Raw genomic sequence first — 19,735 nt, forward strand, 5'->3', positions numbered from 1 at the left:
GGCTCTTTTATATCACATTAAACACGCGATTTTCTTATATTAATTTATTTGTAAATTCAATTAGGGAAAACAAAAAGCTAAATACAACATTGAAAAATAATAATATTTTACTTTCAGAAAGGTTTTTAATTATTAATTTTATTTTAATTTTTAATCAGTTCAGTATCTGTAGATCGTATTAAATTTTTCGAACAAACATATTTCCATACCCTTAAGTTCATATATATATATATATACATATAAATTCTGTTTTTAAATTAAATTTAATTTCGATAATTGATTTAAAGGACTTTATTGAGAACTTAAGGCTATTCAAATTTCATTATTAATTACGTTATATTTTCTTTTTTAATACTCTAATATAATTTCAGAACAATGTGCCTGTTTTTATGAAATGTTTTTCCAATATTTCCAAGAAATAATTTGAAAAATTCTAGTAAAAAAAAAAAAATTGAGAAAATATTATTAGCATATTTTAGTTTCTAGCTTAGATCGATAAAATATTGATGCAAATGAATTTAGTCGAAAATTACAAAAATAATGTTTTTTTTAAATAAAAAAGTAAAATTATGTGTTTTCTATAAATTTAGTACATAAAAAAAGAAATACAAGTTTAATTGTATGTCAAGTTTAATTGTTTAACAAGTTGCATTCTTTACAGAGTGCATTTAATTTGTATATATAAAACTTTTAAAGCTTTTACCTTTCCTACAAAGTTGAAGTTATAAAAAATATCAATTTTTTTTTATAGGAAAAACCGCGAAAAAAAAACAGAATTTTGTGCATATAAATACATACATTTGTATACATGAATACATAAATATTTACCATACTTATATAAAATATTTATTATAATAAGTAATTTAATTATTACATTATAATAATTAATTACAATAAGTAATTTTTTTGTTTGTTTTTAAATTTTGTGTAAGAGTTCATAACTATTATATAATTATACGTATATATATATAAATATATATGTGCGTAACAAAGACTTTCAGTAACTTTTGGCTAAAGTTTTAGATTTTAGTGATTTGTAATTCGAAAAGAAAAAATAGAAAAATACAACTGATAAATATTTTATACAAGCTTAGATCAAATGTGCAGCGGGTTTTCTGTCATCACTTTTTAAATAATTACTCTTACATATTTTTTTTCTAAATTCATTCTTATTTAAATTTCTCTTTAGTTATCGCTTTTTTTTTAAATTAATTTTCATAAGATAAGAGTTAAAAAAGAAGAAAAAAAAAAACACTTAGATATGAAAAAACAGTTTTTTTTTTTACATACCTATAAAATATTTTTTATTGTTTTAATTTTTTTTTCATAAACAGAAAAAAATGTTTCTTTTATTTGTATTTTATTGATGAAAGAAAAACAGATTAAAAAATAAAAAAAAAACTATCTTTGGAAAAAACAATCCAAAACTCGTTGTACTTTTTAAATTATAAATTTTAATATTTGATTTGAACTTTCCCCGTTGATTTGGCAATTATATGAAAGATAGAAAATACCTAATGAGTTTAACACAAATATTGAGAGGGAGAAGTTGAAAAAAGTAGTGTTTTATGTTTAGCAAATCATTCTACAATTAGTAAGTATAAAATAATTTTAAATTATAGAAGGTTTGTGACATGCAAGTAGATATTTTCCACATATTTGTGAATCAAGGGTTTTCAAACAATTTACGTTTTCTGCAAACCAACAAAATGCTTAAGAAAAATACTCAAAACGTAAGATTGTACAGACCCTTTGTACTTACATATATGCATGTAAGCCCAAGATGAACTTCCGAACAAGAAAATATTTTATAAATTGATAGGAGTGTTAAATCAAGATAGGAGTGATAGGTCTTCTAGTGCAGCGCAATAAGCATCCACAAATCCCTTTTTTTTATGAATTCAATGCTCGATGAAGTCAAACGCTAGTGAATGAATTTTATAACATAATAAGTTCAATAATTCAATAGATTTTATCAGATTCAATATTAAAATGTTTTCAATGATTATCATACACAAACGCATAAATGTATTTTGTACAAGACGCTATAGATTGTATTAAATTTTAAAATATATTAAGTAATTATAAATAAATGATTTACATTAAATATTAAACATAAATTAGTTGTAATTAAATAAAATTCAAGAGTTATAAATATTTTGAACTGTTTTAACATAAAATAACAATAACTAGCCTCTGTAATATATTCGCATTGGATTATATGAAGGTTGGTACAATGGTTGATTTACGTGCCATGAAAATTCACCATTTCGTCCACTATATGATCCATAATCAACGGAATCCATTTGTCCGGAAACAACTTCATCATAAAATTGATCAATTGTATCTTCTATGACTAAAAGTTCAAAAAATTAATTTTCTAATATTCATATATGCAAACATCATAATCATTTAAATAATCTTACATTTTGGTAGGATAAAAGCGAATACCCCAAGAAGAACTTTGCAAGGAATAAACCACTAATGAAATGTGAAAAGTTGTTTAAACACAATGAAAATTATTAATATATTATGTAAATATAATAATTAAATAGTATTATAAAACATTTTATCAAAATACCTTGAATAATGTTCGAAACTTCATTATCACAGGAGATGAATAAATCCAAAACAATTTTATATTTTCTTAGATGAAAAACTTTTGTATTTTATGCCGATATATTGTACATATTTTGCCTGCACTTAAGTGACTTTCAAATAAAATAGTTGTGATTGAGACTTTTATACCTTTCCTTTCCTAAATAGATAGTAGTATTTAAATAGAAAAGACCCTATTCCACTTGTTTTTTTTTATATATATGTATTATTAGTGACCATGACATTACCATTAATTTATAAGGCGAGTGAAAGTTTTAAAGGAAATGGTAAGTACTATACTATGCAACAATATGAATTAATACAAAAAAAAAGCAACTTTTCCACAATTGATCTTTTCACTAACTTTTTTAAAATCCAATAACAAAAAATGACTTTTCCACTCTTTTAAGAATTATTGTAATTGTAATTATATGCGTTTGTAAAAACTATGAATTGTTTATTAAAAAATGAAGTTGTTACGTCATTTAAAACTTTCCTTAATTGAGTAATAGTAGATAATTTGCATTAAATAAGCATTTTTAAAGTATTAAGCACATTTACAGTACGTTACATACCGTTTTTTATAAGTTGAAAACTTTCATTGTAAAATGAAAAAATCTGAACTATTTTATAGAAATATTTTTTATTCTTTTATTTTATACTTCTGTTATGATTAAAAAAGTTCCTATTGAATAGTGTAATTAATCAGTGTATTTCTTGCATTATAAATTTATAAATATATTGTTAGTTTATAAAGAAAAAAAAATTTACCATTTATAAAAAATGACGAGCATTTTGACGAAATTTGTTGCACAAGTAGCTGTAAATAATAAAGTTTTCGATAATGTTTAAATTTTTGGGACGGTTTAAAGCTAAATTAGTGAGGTAATTAAATAAATTATTTAAATTCTTCTTTATGTTAACATACACAGCGTGTTAATTTACACACAGTGTGACAAAACATTAATGAGTAACACTTTTTCATATTATACAATTTTTAATGAGAATATTCTTCAGACTCTGTCCCGCTGACAAAATTTAGCTGACATTTTAAATTTTTTGTATGATATGTTAAGATAAATACGAAATCTGATTGAAAATTTGAAAAATTTAATAGAAACAACAAATGTAATTGGGAAAATAAGAATTTTTATTCAACATTTCTTCAAGTGATTCTAGTTTCAACTAGCGACCGATATAAGTACGTATTACGAGTTGTTTTCAGTTTAATGAAGTATGTGTACATTAAAATATGCCTGATCATTTCTATTAATATTTATAATTTCTAGTATGCTACTTTTGCATTCATAAACTTCGTAACGGTTAACTGATTGTGATAAGTATTGTAGTTTATTAATTTGCTATGAATGTTTATTTTGTTAAGAACATAAATTAAATTTGGAAAAGTAAAACAACACAAAAATAAAATGGGGGATTTTCAATAATTCAGAAGTTTTTAAATAAAAACTTAAAAATCTTTTTACACATATGTACTTAAAAATCTACAAGAATATTTAATTTTGCAGTTTTTTAACATACACGAATAACTCTTCAATATCCAACGTTTTTATATTATGCTCCTCCTCTAATTAAGAATATTTTTGTAGTAGCAATAAAAAAAACTTAAAAATTCCTTTAAGACTTTAAGAACAACTATCATTTGTGAACGTGTTATTTTTGCAGATTTTGTAGCTTGGATTTATCGAATGTGTTTTATATTAAGTTATACCTAAATTAGAAAAGAATTATTGAAAATCCCTAAAATTGCGATCTGTAGATGTATCATATTACACCCACAATTTTCAAACTCAGTTAATTTTTATTTATATATTAGTTGTTTCAAATATCAGTAGTATCTTGCCGTTAAATCTTGACTTTTTTCTATAATTGGATGTTATATTTTAAACATTTAATTTTTGATTGCTCCTATTGTCCCAAAAGGTTTATGAAAGTTCAAACTTACTTGCACTTTACATGTACTACCTACTTTGTAGTTGCAAAATTTTGAAAATAAAAGATTAAAAAACTGATACAATTAAAAAGATATTTTATTTATTTATTCTTATTTCTTTTGATTTCTACTAAATTATCGTACAACATAATTTTATTTACAAAAATCAAACAAGAATTTAATTAAATAAGATGAACTCTGTAAGTACATAATTATATTTAAACTCAATATAATAGATAAAATTAATATTTTTGAAACATAGAATTTTTTGTTTTGTTTTATTTTTCTTTTTAAATAATAATGGAACACGTTCTATAAATTATTTTGTAGTAAAATTTATAAAATTTCTTATAATACAATGGCACATCTCACTTTAATTTCCAATTTCTTATTTTTTTTAATGTTTACTATATAAATTTATCAAAAAATATTGAAATTATTTATTTGAATAAATATTTTAAAAAAATAAATTTAATTTTAAAGGTACAAGTTTCCAACCAAAATAAATATATATTTAAATTTTATCATAAACTTTTAGTATGTTTTTATAATTCTTATAATTTATACGTGCTATTGAATTCATCCGGTTTTAAGCTAGATGCATACTTTAATTTTGGTCAAACTTGTATTCAAGCGTTCAAACAAATTTTTGTAACATTTTAATTGTTATGTTTTACTTCGTTAGGAGAATTGTTCACATAATATGTATATGTATATAAATACGTGTTTCATTACCTATTTCATTAAAAAATTTTCGACCGTATGTACTTGTAATAATAAAAAATATAATTTTAATAATATTAAATTGTTTGTGACTTCATTTTTTATATTTTTTTTTTTGATCAAATAGGTTCTTCCACTGATATGGTTTATTTAAATAAATTTTACATTTAATATTTTAGCCAATATAATTAAACGTAAAGAATTTTAATATTTAAATTTCTTACAAAATAAATAGTCTTATAAATTTTTATTTTTTACTAAACAGCTAGCTAGCTTTATGAAAGGCAAATGTTTCTTTTAAAATTAAGTTTAAAATGTTCTTATCGTACAATCTATGTTTATTTTTTTGCTTTTTGTGACATATGTAGCTACTTATTTTATTAAAATATTTAAAAATGCTAATTAATGGTTATTGATTGATCTTTAATTTGTTACAATATTTAACAATTTTCAAGTACATACATACATACATAATATGCCATATTACATTTTGCATGATATTTTTTTATGGACAATATTTTTAGTTTCTTAATGTGAAACTAAAAATAACATTGTTTAACGTAATATCTTTGTTTTTTTTTGTGTTAATAATTTATCTATTATTAATTTAATATTAAAGTTATATAAAATATCGAATTTATTAAAAGTAAATTTTGATATTTTATAGAATATGTGTAGATAATTTCATTTTTTCTGCGTGTGCTTGAAAATCAATGTGAGTGCTAGTTGTTTAAGTTAAACGTTTTATATAATTTTTGTTTTTTCATTTTCGTTTTGTTGTCCTTTCAAACTGCAATGCAACGCTTTCAAAATTATGTTACGATGTCCAATAATTACGTTAGTTGTTTGATATCGTTTATATTATTTTGCATATATATACGTAATTGATTTTTGCGTATTATGCGTATTCACAATCTGAATGATCTGAATATAAGAATTTATATACATACTTCTGGTATATTAATTTATATATATGACTTTATCTTTCAGTTTTTTGAAAGAATTTCTAAAAAGTAATAGATGTCATCAACGCTTAATAAACTCTGGCACAATAAATTGTTAAATAAATAGACAGATTACATTTCTTGTGGATCGATGTATATATATTACATATATTATATATTCAATTATATATTTGTACATATAATATATGTATGTAAATCGTCTAGATGTAAAATCAAGACATACATATATACATAGATAATTTTTAATTTTGGTATAAATTAAATATGTGCTTTTAAAAAGTACTCTGAAAATATGGCTTGCAATAGTGACTTTTTAGTAGTGTTTTCAAAACATCGGTGAAATATCGAAAACATAGAACAAATTTGCAGATATTCGTAGCTCTAGTACACTTCGTAAACTTTTAGTTTTTTTTATATGAAAAATAAGTTAGAAGATCTAGGAAAAATAAGATTAAGTTTAAAAAAATATAAATTTAAATATTTTAAATATTTAAATTTATCTATTTATTTTCGTGTTCAAAACTTTAATTAACAAGGAAAATGTTCTACATTTAGTATTTTGCATTATTTCTTAATTTAAATACATACATTTTTCTTTACTATTTTTAAAGCTATGAAAATAGTTTGTGATTTTGAAATTGTAACATGATTTTTAAAAGTTTTGTGACGTAAGTTTTTAAAAAATTCGCAATGATAGTTGATTTTTTTTGCTTTTTATTATATTCTGGAGTGTAATTATTTTGATATAATAGACGTATACTTTTACTTAAATTTACTAAGGATGGTTCTTTATTAGAATCATCGTTTATTCAATAATCATTTAGTTCTGTTTTAAAAATATATTGACTTGTTAAAATTTGTTTTGAGTTCTTATGTTTATATTAGACTTAATAACTAAATATTGTACTTTCTGAAATTAAATTTTTTCGTTTACTTAGTTTAAAAATTACAGAAAATGTTTTTGATCTAATTCAAAATATATGTATATGTAATTTATTTACACAAAAGTTTTTGTAAAAGTGGGACAGATATACTTATATCGACAAGTTATTTTCATAAAGTATTTTTAGAACAATATTAATATCTCAATATTAAGACACAATTTTCTCGTTTTTAAAATTACATAAAAAATTTTTGCTTAATTGTTATTTTTAAGAATTATTTAAAACTAAGATTATAGAAATATGAATTCATACAAAGCCTTTTCACTATTTCCGTAATTGCCATTTGTAGTACATATTGAAACTAAATATTTTATAACACCTCTAGGATAAATTTAGTTCAAACAATACCTTTATTTATAAAAGTAATTAAAAACATCGGTTAACCTATTCTTAAAGAAAACAATTTCTTTTTAGTAATAAAAAATTAATTCTTAAATTTCTGAAATTTTTTAAAAATTTAATTAATGTCTGAGAATTTTGTATGTTAGTCAGGGTTTACACTATCAGAATTGTATCATGGATTGTATTTGATTTAATTAAAATTTGGTGAAAGTTTAAACATTTGTGAATTTCGTTTTACGGAAAAATAAAAACCACTCATGTACAAAATTGTTCAAACCCTGTCTAACTATAAAAATGAAAATTCAATAGTATTTAACCACAATGATTTTTCAATAACAAATATAGTAAGCACGTTTAACGTATAACTTTTTTATATTAATTTATCTTTAATTTTCAACCAAATTGGTGAGCTCAAATTATTTTCTAAAAGCAGCTTTTCACAACCATTTTTTTCTTCGAGAAATTATTTATCAATTACTTAAATAATTAATAAACGACAGCTGAATGCACAATATCACACAAATTTTTTAAAACAATTGTTTTGCAATTTTAAAACAATTGTTGCAATTTTAAAACAATTGTTGCCGCACAATTGGTGAGCCGCACAGTTTTGCTTTCGCTAAACAGATTTAAAGTAATTTATTGTATTGTCGTGTTTAGGCTATTAAATCTATCTTTAAAGACTGTAAAATTTAAACGGAATAAAATTTTTTCATTAAATAGATTGGTATCAGTCAACTAAATTTCGCACTAATTATTTTATTTACTATCTGTTTCCCAACATAAGCTAGGATAATCGTCCTTTTAACTTTTTTTTTTAAATTGAATAATTCGATGTTTCTATGTGTTATATTATTTAGTTAAATTTGTAAAGAACTGAAATGAATGTCTTAGATACAAGGATTTTGTTCGCCTACTCTTTTTTCTCTTATATATTATTCTATGTGTAGAACTTCCACAGCTCATGCATTTAATGGTTCCTTTAGAAAATTAATTTAATAAAAAAATGAATAAAATTTTCCATTTATATGCCCCTTATCTAGCATTTCAAGATCTAAAGACCTGTTATATAAAATAATAACTATTCTCATTTTTTTTTTCTAATCAAGTTTTTCCAATAAAGCTTATTTTATCAAAAACATGTTCAATTTAAAAATCTTAAAAAAAATCTTAAATCTTCTATATATCTCAAATCTGAGCTAACCTTTTTGAATAATAATTTCTATATAAAAATTCAAGGAACTATGACTAAATATATTATAAAATAAGAATGGACACAAATATTCATATGTACCAAAGAAGAAAAACTCCTGGTTCAAAAAATATGTATAAATTTGTTAGGTTTTTATTTGTGTTTGCTTTTTTAACTTAATGTATGATTTGCCTTTGTCAACGTGTTATTAAAGCCATGCTGTAATGGCTTGCCATTTAACTGCTCTGTTTTTAAAAAGTTTTCTGATTCTATTTTAGTATTATTAAGTATTGAATGTCCATTATTTTTTGATGTGCCGTTAAACATTATTGGTGATTTAACATTACTATTTCCAATGTGCTGAGAATATGTTCTTGGTGGGGGTGGCGGAGGTACAGGTTCATTATTTGAAGAATGTGACGTGTTGTGCTCTGATGATGTTTCTTCTATTTGATTGGTTTGTATATAATTTGCTTGTGTTTCTGGATAATCTGGCATCGCAAAACCATGCGTTATTAACATATGAGCAATATTTATTTCGGTTCCTAAAATGAAACATGTTATTTATGTATATATATATATATATATATATATATATGTGCATATATACTTTTGAGTCATTTAAAAATCAATATTACCTTCAATATTATCAAAAAGCTCCACACCAGGAACTGGTGAACCCTCCCTCCTTATATGATTTCCACCTCGAGGTCGGTCCTTATATGTAACAATTCTTGATTTAAGTTTTCTCCAACTCGCAACTTTAATTAAACGAGATTTTCACAAAAATTTAGCAGAAATATTCAATAACAAATTACCATGAGTTAATTCTTCAAATTTAGCAATTGATGTTGGATCCCATATATCAACATCTAATGAACCAACTGGTTTAGTATTTGCCAAAAAACATTCAATAGCTTGAAATCTGAAATATAAATATAATTTATGTATATTGTTTAAAATATTAGTTTGAGTATAACCTTAATGTTAAAAAATCTGTTCGTAATTCAAATACTTCGTGGGGTTGAACATATTCACTGTCTCCATAATCAACAAAATATAAATCAAGAACAACATCCCGAGGATTATATTCATTTGGTAAAATTCCAACAATTTCAGCACGATACCTTTTTTCAAAACATTTTTTAGTATTAAAAAAATTAATAATTTAAATATTTCATTTAATACAATTTAATCTGTTTACATACCATTTACCATCATATTTAAATAACGCAGCAACAATTTGTCCCAAATATGGATCAGCAATTTTATGAACTTCTTGATTTTCTTCATTATTATAATATTCTGTCATATCTTCAACTAATTGATCTAATTTTTTTGTTTGTGGACCAATTAATTGTAACCAAAATTTAGCTGGTGAAGCAATAGCTGAAACAAAAACTTCAAACGGCTTGTCCGATTCACTTAAACTTAATTTTTCTTTTGATGGTAAATGTGATGTTGATGCTAACGAAGTCATTGATGAATGCAAACTTGAAACACTTTGTGTAGGACTGCGTCGAGGTTCACGTTTTAATTCAGTTTCCTCTATGTTTTTACGATATTCTTCATCTTCTTTGACTTTCTCTTCAATCAATTTCTTTGCAACATCAACTTGACCTCGATTACCTGTTATAACAATTTTTCGAGTCGAATTTTCACCAGCTCTATCACCTGAATCAACAGATACTTTTGCTAATGATTTACGACATATTTCCTGTAACGATTCTCCACAACGACCTACAACAAAGAAAATGTTAAAAATTTTAATTAAATAATGTATAATATCTCAATAATGAATAATTATATTGATTAATAAATAGTTTTACCAATTATTTTTCCACATGCACTTTGCGGTACAAAAATTTCCTCTTTGACATTTAACGATCGATTCATTTCTTTTGAAAGTAACTCTTTTGCTAAATTAACAGCATCCGTTGTACCTCGTATCTCGCAAAATTGATTATGATCATCTTTATCTTTAAATGTTATTATTACTGTCGCTTTACTTTCAATACTTTTTAGATTTGCTCCACCACGTCCAACAATAATTGGAACTTTATCATTTGGTATAACCATTTTAATTGTAATATCTTTTTGATTTGTTCCATTTTTTATTTTTTTATCGTTTTTAATATCATTTGGAGAATCTAATTCATCTTCTTCGTCATCTCTATTTTTATACCATATATACATAATAATCCCAGCTAAGCTAAAGGCGCTTACTCCAACAATAATATTTAATGCAGGCGTTCGAATCATTTTTAATATTGTTTTTTTGTATTTTTTAAAATATTTCTGGGTTTTGATATAACTAAATTTGTTTATTGCTGTTGTGGTCGTTGTTTTGTTATTTGATTACAAATTAAACTGAAAATTACAAAACATAAAAAACTGTACGTTAATTGTGTATTTAGCGGATATATATAGTCAATTGAATTAAAAAAAAATTCTCATTTAGTGATGACTAAATACAAATTAAAATAATGACAACAAATTAGATTGAAATGTTTTTGTACAATAAATCAAGCAGAACAATATTTTTCAAATAATATTAATAGAAATATTCTGAATACATAATTATGTAGGTACTTATAAACATATGGTTTGTTGGATGGTATTTAAATGAAAAATTTTATTTATTTTATTATTAGAATTAAGTGAATATTATTGAATAAATCAAATCATTTTAAGTAAAAGTCTAAGAAATTGTTATATATATAAAAATCACAGGACGCTCATCGAAGCAATAGCTTCAGCTGTTTTACCTCAACATTCTTATTAGCGATGCTTAAACTACTTAATGTTCTAATTGTTACACAACAGGAAAATCTCTAATAAACCTTAAATTAGGATGTCTCCTGTGTTTGCCATTAATTTAGTTTTCCTTCGAAAAAATATTAATTAATTTATGAATTAGTTCTTAATAAAAGAAAACCTAAAATTAGTTAATGCAAATTATGTTCATTCGGAATCGAACAATAACAATATGAGTTAAAAAAATTAATACAAATTTTCCTATTTATATTAAAGTACGCTAACTTTTTAATTTTTCACCTACATATTATTTATTTAATAATTATATTTATGTGTCATTAAATTATTATGAAATTAATTAATAAATGGGTAATTATGAATTTCATTTAAATTGAAAACATCTACATATACCCATTAAATTTTATATTGAAAAGTTAGATAACTCAAATGTTGTTTCAATCACGCGAAAAATCAAATTATTATTTAATTCTTAAAAGCTTTTTGTATTAGAAATTAAGATTTTTTGTATAAAATTAAAATTTTTATGTCACATTTTATTTACTTGCATGTATTTTAACTAATTAGCAAAGCTTTTTTTCATTTTCATGGTAATTAAAAAATATACTTAAGTAGAATTTTGTGAGAAAATAACTGGATGAAATCTAAACACAATGATATTTTAAAAAAATTTGTATGTATTTGAAAATTTATTTTAACTAATTAATTATTATTATTTAGAAAAATAAAAAAATTATAACAAAATTTATACAATTATTATCAATTTATTGTTTTTAAGTGATAGTTTTTAATAAGTAAACAAACTGTTTGATTTACTTAATTTTTGATTATTATTAATTAATCTAATTATTAATGAATTAAACAATTAAAATTACAACAATTGGAAATCGAAAAATGAAAAGCGTCTAGAGCTTTTTTTAAAAGATACCAAGTATTTTATTGCTATCAATATTGTTCAAAATACTTGCTACAAGTGTTGCTACAAATACTTGTAAATTAACACTGACATTCATCCTGAAAGATTAAGAAAGATTGTTAAAAATGTCATTTTTTACAGAACTTATTTGCGAATTTAGTCAAAATATTCGAAATTTGAAGAATATTTAAATATTTTATCAATAATTGTAAAATTTTAAACGATCAGAATTAACATCAAGAGCACTTTCAAATTTTTGAATAAGTCGTGTATTAAAATTATTTACATAAAAGCCATTTTCGGTCCTATGTTTTTTCTATAGGGTTAAGAATTATTATTAAAAAATGACTTAGTATCATATTAGGAATAATATCAGCGTTGAAACGTGTTATTTTAATTATTTTCTTATTAATTTTTTTTCTTGAGGAAATAATTATATATAGATAGAAATTGAGTGAGTATGTTATCAAATTGTTAGAAAATACCAAATAAAAAACAAAAAAATGTAATATTTCATATTTGTGCTTCTTAATGACAATAAATTGTTATTATAAACATGAACCATTAAAATACAAATGATTTGTGGACTGAACTTGTTACGCTTATAGGACCGAAATCGGGACACGTAAATTTTTACTAGACCGAATTAAATACTTTATACTAAAACTTAAAAATCAATAATTTTAACTAAAAATGTGTTTGAAACCGATCAAAACCAAAGTTGTAATAAAGGAAAAAGTTCAAGCTTTTCAAATATTATTAGGATTAATCTTTAATTAACCAGCCATTTGAGAAGTAATCATAAATAATTTTAATTGAGAGTCAAATTAATTTCGTGTTTAAATCAATTACATATTATCTAAAAACAAAAATATTTTACTTACGACAAGTACTTGCTTAAAATATTTTTAATTTAATAAAATAATATAAAAGAGAGGAATGAATTGTACCTCTTTTTTTTGAGTAAGAAATTCAAATCACGTCTAATATACCCGAATTACCTTAAAAAACAATTACTTAGCATAAGCAATTAAAATTTTAAGAGCGTAATCAGTTTTATTTCAAAGACTAATTATAATTATTTAGTTATTTTCATTATTAAAAGTTGTTGTACGATTTATAATCATAATATGTATGTACATATATTATTTAATAAATTCTAGATAATGTGATTTGAATAGCTTAATTAATGTAAATAATAATTTGTTATTATAATAAGATCTGGCGTTTGAATGGAAAATAAAAGTTTTATTTTTGATATTTTTTAATATTTTAATATTAGAACGGTAATTAAATGAAAATTGTGATAAACAAATGAAAAATTATTTTATAAAAACAGGTGAGACTAAAAGAAAAACCTAAAATATAAAATAAATATACTTGTAAAATGTTGAAATCGATTGAATTTATTTTCTATTTCATAATTACTATAAATAATGGATTATTGTACTTATTATATAGGTGTTAAAATCGATTAATTGAAATATAGGTTATTGTTTTGAAAAACTATGTTGAATGGGTCAATATTCAAATCAGATCTGCGAATCGGCCAAAAAAGACGTCGATTTATCTTTTAATAAACAAAGATTTCTACAGATGGAGGAGAACGATAAGCGAAAATACTAGTTTTATTTTATTTTGCACAATGCTTTTATGTAGTAAAAAGCTTACTAGACACCTTGTAAAATTGCTTTAATGGTGGTTTGATAATAAATTTATAAAATCTTGAACTGGAAGAAGTTCAACAGTCGAACGGTCTGCAAGAAAGATCGACTTCGAATCCTCCGTTCTTCGAGCCCTGAGCTTCATTCATGCGACAGTTGAAAAAATTCATTTATCAAAAATGAAATCAAAACTGACTGACAAGGCTGTAGCAATGAGAGACCCCATATGCTATTCTCTAAGCCTTTAAATTTTGCAAATGTGAGGGAAACTCGGTTGTTAAGTTGAGCATTTGCAAAACAGAACAGAGATACTAAGTCATTTTTATTGAAAGTTAAATTATTTAATCTTTTTAAAAAAATTTGTGTAAATGTACTTCAAAATAATATACATAATGTATGTATGTACTTGAGGTTATTACAGTTGCCCGCCTTATGCAAACATGCATTTTCCTAACAAAAATAAAATTCTCAACGATTCTGATCTAATGTGTTAAATAATATTAGTCCTATTTCTAATCAATTAAAAACATGTACCCAAAATGTAATCTGATTTTATCGATATCGATTTTTATGAGTTATCGATTATTTTTCACATGAAAAAGCCAACAGCCCTTTTCTTTTAATTCTATATATTTAATTGTTGTTTTCCATTTCTTATTGTGAATTGCGCGTTTTATTTTTTATTTAAGTGGAAAAACTGAAAATGTTTTGACTTTATAATTAAATAAATGACCACTGACAATCACCGACACTTAGAACTTTTGTTTTTTAAATTTAGAAATACTCGAATTATAGGGAGTGAATTTTATTTTTGACCTTGATGTCATAATTTTGCATAATTATTATGTATAGTTAGTTGTTATCTTGACTAATGAATTAGATCGTTTCTCTTTGAAAATAAAGTTATTAAGATTTTTTTTTTTTTTCTTAAAAGAAAATCTAAATATAAATAAATAAAAAAGAGAAATAGAAATATAAATAGAATATTAGAATGAAAATGTTTTAATATTTTTTTTTCGGAAATGAGGTAATATACACTTATTTAAAAGATTATCTGAATGGAAATTTTGAAATTTTTCAAATAATTGATAGAAATTGGTTTAAAATAGTTTTTCATTGTAGAAAATCTTAAGTCTAACTAAAGGAAAGTACTTAGCTTTTTTCTAGTTTATTAGGAATAAAATTACTTAAGCCGTTATAAATTCAGAGGCAAATATAAAAGTTGTTTGATCATTGTAAATTTCACATACTTAATGTAGATCGATCGTATAAGTAGTCACATGAGTAAATGTTACTGCAGTATTTGAACCAAAAGAAATAGTAACTAAAAATTTAAACGTGTTAAGTTAAAAAAACATTTGTTATGTTAATGCTAAAATTTGCAAGCTGTTAAAAATACCGTTATTCTAAATATTAGACTTTTGTTGAAAATAAGATATTTTCAATACTCATGCAATGTTTGAATTTTGTAAAAAAATTATAATGCTTGAAAAATATTACTCTCACGTTTTATAAAAAAAATATGCAATGTAAATTTTATAAAGTTTATTTTGTATTTACGCAATGATGAAAAATTAACATTATTTTGAGAAATTTTATTATAATATGGAATGAGACTGTTAAATTAAATTTAAAAAAAAAATATTATTCTTTTTATAACAATTTATATTTCAAATTTTTTTTTGAAAGTCTTAAATTTTAATTTTTTTTTGCTTTATTTTGTATTTAAGAAAAAAAAATCGTTTGTAAATAATTTGTATTGGTATGTCTAAGTATATTATAGTAAAACTGTATACATACATATAAAAATATATTTATGTGTATATATAACTGTAAATATATATATATATATACATAACTATATGATGCAACAATCAAAAGGCCGCTAAAATATTGAAAAAAAAAATTGCGCGTATAAAAAATTTTTTGTATTTCAAGATTGATAAAATTTTTAATATTAAAAAGTAAGTAAAAAATTTTTTTTTATATTTCTGTAAATTATAATATTGCCTATTTATCAATAAAGCTAAAAATAAAGTAATTTTTTAATAAATTTTTCGATATATTTCAGATATTATAATTTCTGCAAAATATTTTTATGCTAGCATTTAATATTTGCGTGGTTATTTTTTCGATGTGACATAAATCCGTTCTTTGAAAGTAAATGAGTTAAGCATAACTTTAGTAAGATACGAAAATCTTTTCCCTCTAAACCATTCGAATATCATACAGTTTTATTTCTGAAGAATAATCAAAAAATACAATATTGCATAAAATATCAATGCTTTGGCAATACTTATTACGTTTTGCAGTATTGCGTTTTTAAATATCTCTACTTCTCAGTCAGTTACCCTATTATCTTGATGATATATTGAATATAATTTTTTATTGTATACTTAAAAAATTTTAATGAAAAAAAAATAAAAATAAAATTTTTGCGATTTTTTTCAATGTCATTTTTTTTGTCAAAAACATTTTTTTACTATACCTAATTATGATTCTTATTTAAGAACATATTAGGTAAAAATGCAATTATTTAAAAAATTTGTGTTAAGTAGGTAGGTACTTAAATTTTTATTCTACATTTATTTGCATTCAGTACTTTTAATTTTTTAGCAATGCCAGATGGGCTTTAAAAAGTAAAATATTTTCAATCTTTTCGCGATAATGGTGTAATTGAATTAAAATACCGAAATTTAAAGAAATAAAAATTAATTATATTTAATCAATATCTGATAATTTATTTACAGGTACAAATACAAACTTAAATACATATGTACATACCTATTTACAGGGCATTTTATTTATATAAAATAATTGATTTTTGGTTTAAAGTTAATTTAAATTTTCTTTGTTAGAAAAAGGTGTGAACAAATTCCTAAATACTTAAAATACAAAAAATTAGAATAGCACTCAATTTTATGTTTTTTTTTCTTTCTTATAGACATTATATATTCAAACTGTAGTTATTACATACATGTATGTAATATAAGTAAATCTTCTTATAAATTTTGCAACTATGCAGAAAAACAAAACAGAAAATTAATGACAAAATAAAAAAGAAAACTGATTTGCTGATTTGTCGTGAAAACAAAATCGTACTTAAGATGGCAGGAACAATTAATGATATGTGCCTACATACTTATCTACATAACAAATTATTGATAGTTCATTATTCTCTATTTTTGTTATCGTTTGCTTCTATACTCTGGCTAGAAGAATCATTAATAGTTTTAGTTAATTTTTAGCCCTTACTAAGTTGAATATTAAATATGCGCCAATTTATAACAAGTTGTAATGAATTATCTAGCTAATGAAAATAATAAGGAATTTCACATTTTCACTTTCAAAAGAATTAAAAATTAATTCAATTTTCTTATTTCTTTTTCTTAATTTTATCATCTTTCCGAAATCAGTTATTTATAATTTTGTTATCTAATATTACAATGTGTAACTATTATGCATTTAATTGCATCATAACATTACAATATTATTTTGTATAATTATTAGCTACCTAAATAAACACTTTATTTTATGTAGAAATGCTTCGGTAAAAGTTATACGTCTCAGAACATGGATACAGTGCTTTTAAAAATATAAAAAAAAAATTATGTAAATCCATTTATTCTTTTTTCTCTTTATTTTATAAAAAGATATGAATGTGAGAAAATTAATAATTGATTCAATACAAGCTATATTTAGGTGAATGACATAATATAAGCAGGCTTTATTGCTTAAACGAAATTTTGGTAGGTAGGTAATATACATATTATGTACCTATGTATATACATAATGTTAAAGGTCTTCATAATTGTTTTATAATAAAAAACTCACGTGGTGTGATAAACAATAGAATAAAAGACACCGAATTATTTACTTATTTTACACTCAAATTAATTTTATTTTTGTATTTGTTATGTAACATTAAGAGATATAAATACTACAAATAATTTAATAATACTAACTAGATAGAAATTGAAAGTGATAATCAATTGCATTTACTTACAAAAAATATGGTAATCTAATGAACTAATTACTTTTTATGTAGCTAAACACTTAGTTATAGACAGTGTTCACATTTCATAGTAGCCATTTTAGTTAAGCTTATAAAGTTATAGATTGTATAAATTAGACGTACAATATTATTTCACGAGTAATTACTGAATAACTTCACTTTTAAAATGTATACGCATATGTATAAAAATTATATACTATATATATAAGTATAATTCTCTACAGAAAGTAATAAAACTTAAACTAGAAACAGCGAAGGTCAAACTAAAAATCAACTACTTGTGGTATATTAGCCCCAAAAAAAAAAAAAAATATTTTCTCATTGTAAAAAAATCATATTTAAATTTCATTTACCAATTCCTTATTATTACCTCTTTATTATGCAATGTAAAAATAGAAAAACTCTTTTAAATACACAAGAAATTGCTTATTCAACAATGATTTTAAGAATTAAATCAAATTATGCATAATTATTTTCACACTTATTTTTATCTTTGATTTTTTTTAAAAATCAACTCACATTTTTTCATAAGTCGTTTATTTTTATTTCACTCTTTTTTGTTTTTGTTGTATAAACAGGTAAACTAAAAATTATTTCACCGATGATAGAATTAGAACTAAATATTATTATTTTTTTATTTCAAAATTCTGCATAAATTTTTTAATAATCAAGTGACAACTACAAATGTACGTAAAATTCATATGATTTGACTTTAATGACGTTTTAAGTGAATGTAATATATTTGCAGTTTTTGAATAAATGTCAAAAGCAAAGATACAAACCAAATAAAAAACTTTTATACTATATTATTGTGTTAGGCTTTTTTAAGTAAGATCATAGAGTATTAAATGAATAGACTGCTAATAGATTTTTTCTCTCTAATAAAATCTCTTGTAATTATGGTTTTAGTTTAGTAAAATAGTTTGATTTCTTGAAAAAAACAATTCGAAATGAACGAAATTCGAAATTGAAATAAAACTATTCTTTTTAATAGAAAGTTTGAATAAAAATAAATATTTTATTTGGATAAAATGTATATGTATGTACTATATGAGTAAGCATAAGTTTATTATTTATTATGAATTAAATATTCTTAGTTTTTTAACAAATACTCACCAATTTCAGATAAAATTCGTGGATTTATAACGGATGAATTATAATTTCATATAATAATAAAATTCATAGATTTTAGGATGGATGAATTCTTGGAATACATGGAACCTAAAAGCAAAACCAAAAACAACAAATTACAACGTACAAGAGTTGTTTTTGAAATAAAAATACTTACATGTTACATATCCTTGCCTGATTCTTCTGATCAACATTATCCTGTTGTCTGCTCATAATTCTTTACATCTCGGTCAAAAATCATTCTAATATAGAAAGTTCAATTATAAAAAGTTTTAACTTATACGTTAAATGTAAGAAAAAAAAACAACAAAAAATCACAAATTGCAATGAAGATTATTATAACAATTGTCTTTGAATATATTTATTTCCCGTTTTATTTTTTAATAATTTTATTTATCATTTTTTTTATTTTAGATGTATTTCATAAGATACGCGCACTTTAAACTAAAATTAGAAATAAATTAAATTTGCTTATTTAAATTACAATCCAGCCCAGGTGCATCTGACATTTCATTTTAA

The 19,735-nt window shown here is 22.7% G+C and overlaps 1 protein-coding gene across 3 annotated transcripts; it reads right to left on the reverse strand.

Annotated features, from left to right (window-relative positions):
* Nucleotides 1-4,689: 4,689 nt before the first annotated feature.
* Nucleotides 4,690-19,477, reverse strand: LOC129615305 (tudor and KH domain-containing protein homolog). Of its 3 annotated transcripts, XM_055530443.1 has the most exons (8): nucleotides 19,374-19,477; nucleotides 19,202-19,306; nucleotides 10,545-11,085; nucleotides 9,924-10,455; nucleotides 9,696-9,842; nucleotides 9,534-9,640; nucleotides 9,354-9,476; nucleotides 4,690-9,260 (listed from the first exon to the last, which is right to left on the reverse strand). In XM_055530443.1, the coding sequence occupies exons 3-8, from the start codon at nucleotides 10,975-10,977 to the stop codon at nucleotides 8,887-8,889; spliced, it is 1,716 nt and encodes a 571-aa protein (XP_055386418.1). In that variant the 5' UTR covers nucleotides 10,978-11,085; nucleotides 19,202-19,306; nucleotides 19,374-19,477; the 3' UTR covers nucleotides 4,690-8,886. The 3 variants fall into 3 exon arrangements, with proteins under 3 accessions (XP_055386418.1, XP_055386417.1, XP_055386416.1); XM_055530442.1 differs by lacking the exons at nucleotides 19,202-19,306; nucleotides 19,374-19,477 and adding an exon at nucleotides 18,456-18,586; XM_055530441.1 differs by lacking the exons at nucleotides 19,202-19,306; nucleotides 19,374-19,477 and adding an exon at nucleotides 18,605-18,707 and having other exon boundaries at nucleotides 4,691-9,260.
* Between the last annotated feature and the right edge of the window lie 258 nt (nucleotides 19,478-19,735).

Source organism: Condylostylus longicornis, unplaced genomic scaffold, assembly GCF_029603195.1.
Source record: "Condylostylus longicornis isolate FDR11 unplaced genomic scaffold, ASM2960319v2 ptg000135l, whole genome shotgun sequence".
Lineage (NCBI taxonomy): Eukaryota > Metazoa > Arthropoda > Insecta > Diptera > Dolichopodidae > Condylostylus > Condylostylus longicornis.

Coding starts and splice junctions, on each gene's coding strand:
- LOC129615305 (XM_055530443.1), bottom strand. CDS start 10,977: ATGATTCGAACGCCTGCATTAAATATTATTGTTGGAGTAAGCGCCTTT. Junction 10,456..10,544: donor TGCATGTGGAAAAATAATTG/GTAAAACTATTT, acceptor TCTTTGTTGTAG/GTCGTTGTGGAGAATCGTTA. Junction 9,477..9,533: donor ATTTGAAGAATTAACTCATG/GTAATTTGTTAT, acceptor GTTTAATTAAAG/TTGCGAGTTGGAGAAAACTT.